At 44.9% G+C, this 2,215-nt stretch overlaps 1 protein-coding gene across 1 annotated transcript; it reads right to left on the reverse strand.

Annotated features, from left to right (window-relative positions):
* Window positions 1-433: 433 nt before the first annotated feature.
* LOC120236094 (olfactory receptor 6N1-like) lies at window positions 434-1,417 on the reverse strand. The gene has a single exon (XM_039238723.1). The coding sequence runs from the start codon at window positions 1,415-1,417 to the stop codon at window positions 434-436; it is 984 nt and encodes a 327-aa protein (XP_039094654.1).
* Between the last annotated feature and the right edge of the window lie 798 nt (window positions 1,418-2,215).

The following is a 2,215-nucleotide window of genomic DNA, read 5'->3' on the forward strand; positions in this document are numbered from 1 at the left end:
GTACACCACACCCCCAAGTCACTGCAATGACATTCACTTTATCCCTCCTCCCAGGACCAAAAATCCTCCATTGTCAATGCCTTTGCCCTTCCATCCAGCTAACCTAACACCATGTGTGCAGTTTCCAGAGGGTAATGAAACTTTCTCAAGATTCAGCTACAGGGCATATCCCAAAGCCCATTCTTTTTAGCTCAATAAAAAACTTTAATGGTTTAAGATATCCCTTAGGATAACCCTTCTTTTGTTACCTCCTGAGACTCTAAAACAAAAGGAAGCTGAAAGACTGATGTATCTGGAAGATATTCCACAGTGACCCGTCTGTCAGTTAAATCATGGGCTGTCTGCCATGAGCTGTATAGAGTTGAGATTTGGGGCCAGGGCTGTGTGTGTCATGGTGCTGCTGGGTCATGCAAATGAGTGTTGAGGGCATTGACTATCCATCATGAATCTTGTTTCTCTGATCCCCAGCTATTCTTCCCTGGAAGACCCTGCCCCAGCCTGTCACCTTGAGGAAAGCCCTCTGTATGTCCTTGTTCCGGAGGCTGTAGATGATGGGGTTGAGGAAAGCAGAGATAACATTATAGAACAAGGCCAACTTCTTGTCCTCTTCCAGGGAAGCCTCAGAGCCAGGTTTCATGTACATGACCATGGCTGGCACACAGAACATGGCGACCACGGTGATGTGGGAGGCACAAGTGGAGAAGGCCTTCAGTCGGCCCTGGGCAGAACGGATCCTCAAGATGGCAATGAAGATGTTGACATAAATGAAAAGGATGAGGGAGAGTGGGACCAGGATGACACTAAAGCCAAGAATGAAGTCTACCCAGTCATTGACTGAGGTGTCAGCACAAGCCAGCTTTAAGACTGCAGGGACTTCACAGAAGAAGTGGTTGATCTTGTTAGAGCCACAGTATGGCAGACGCATGGCAAAAACAGTGTAGACAAGAGCAGAGATGACACCCCAGAGTCCACAGAAAATGACCATTACTCCACATAACCATGGGCTCATGATGACCTTGTACCTGAGGGGGTGGCAGATGGCCACGTACCTGTCTATAGACATGATGGCAAAGAGCCATGACTCCGTGATGCCTAGCACCAAGAAAATGTACATTTGGGCCACACAGCTGGCAAAAGAGATGGTCTTCTTCTGGCTGACTAGATGTGCCAACATCTGAGGCACAGTTGTAGTGGTATACCCCAGATCCAACATGGAAAGGATGCCAATAAAGAAGTACATGGGTGTGTGGAGGTGTGAATCCAGGCAGATGAGGATAGTGATTAATGCATTGCCCAGAATAATCAGCAGGTAGGTCATCAGGAAGGCCAAGAAGAGCAGAGGAGTGGTCCTAGGGCTGAAGGAGAAGCCCAGAAGGATGAATTCAGCCACAAAGGACTGGTTAGTCTCCTGCATCATGTTCTACTTCTAAATGAAAAAGAAAGGAACCAATTTAGATGGAGGACTAGCTAAGCTATGCACCAAAGCGAGAGTTACTGATGGGGTTGTGGTAGTAGTGGTCAGTGTCCAGTTGTGATTAGACACCATGATAGTCTATTTTACCTGCTCTTGGCCACTGCCACTACTCTCAGGAGATCTATGAAGAAGAAAGGGCTTCCACGTTTGGTACAGGCTGTGCTTCTGACCCACTAGCAGTTACCCATATTAGCCTCAGTTTTCTCAGCTGTGAAATAAAAGCACTGGGCTAGCTGATCTCTACTTCCCCTTCATATCCCTTACTCCTTAGTAATGTAGCCAGGTGTTAAGGGATAAATATTGACATACAGCCTCTATGCAATTGGGGCAAATTACAGTGAGAGAACTTACTTGGTCCCCTTGAAGATATAAATTTATTTTCCACTTTAATTTTACCTTAATTTTAATGTAAAATTACCTTTAATTTTACCTTTTAATTTTACCTTTAAATTTACCCAGGCTGGGCCATCTCTCCGACTACCCACTGGCCCCTCTTAGGCCAAGGTATGTTAGAAGGCACACTGAGCTCTAAGTCCTGGCTCTATAGTTGATTGAGTGAATGACCTTGAGCAACTCCTTTATGACCTTGAGACTACCTCCTCAAGTACAAAATTAGAATAATTGTCTCTTTGCAAGAATATGATATCTATGATATATGATATCAAGGAAAGATATTTTGTCATGTAAACATCACACAAAAGCCTATCATGGGGTAGGTACATGATGAATGTTAACAACATC

This window comes from Hyaena hyaena, unplaced genomic scaffold, assembly GCF_003009895.1.
Source record: "Hyaena hyaena isolate Hyena2069 unplaced genomic scaffold, ASM300989v1 scaffold_144, whole genome shotgun sequence".
NCBI lineage: Eukaryota > Metazoa > Chordata > Mammalia > Carnivora > Hyaenidae > Hyaena > Hyaena hyaena.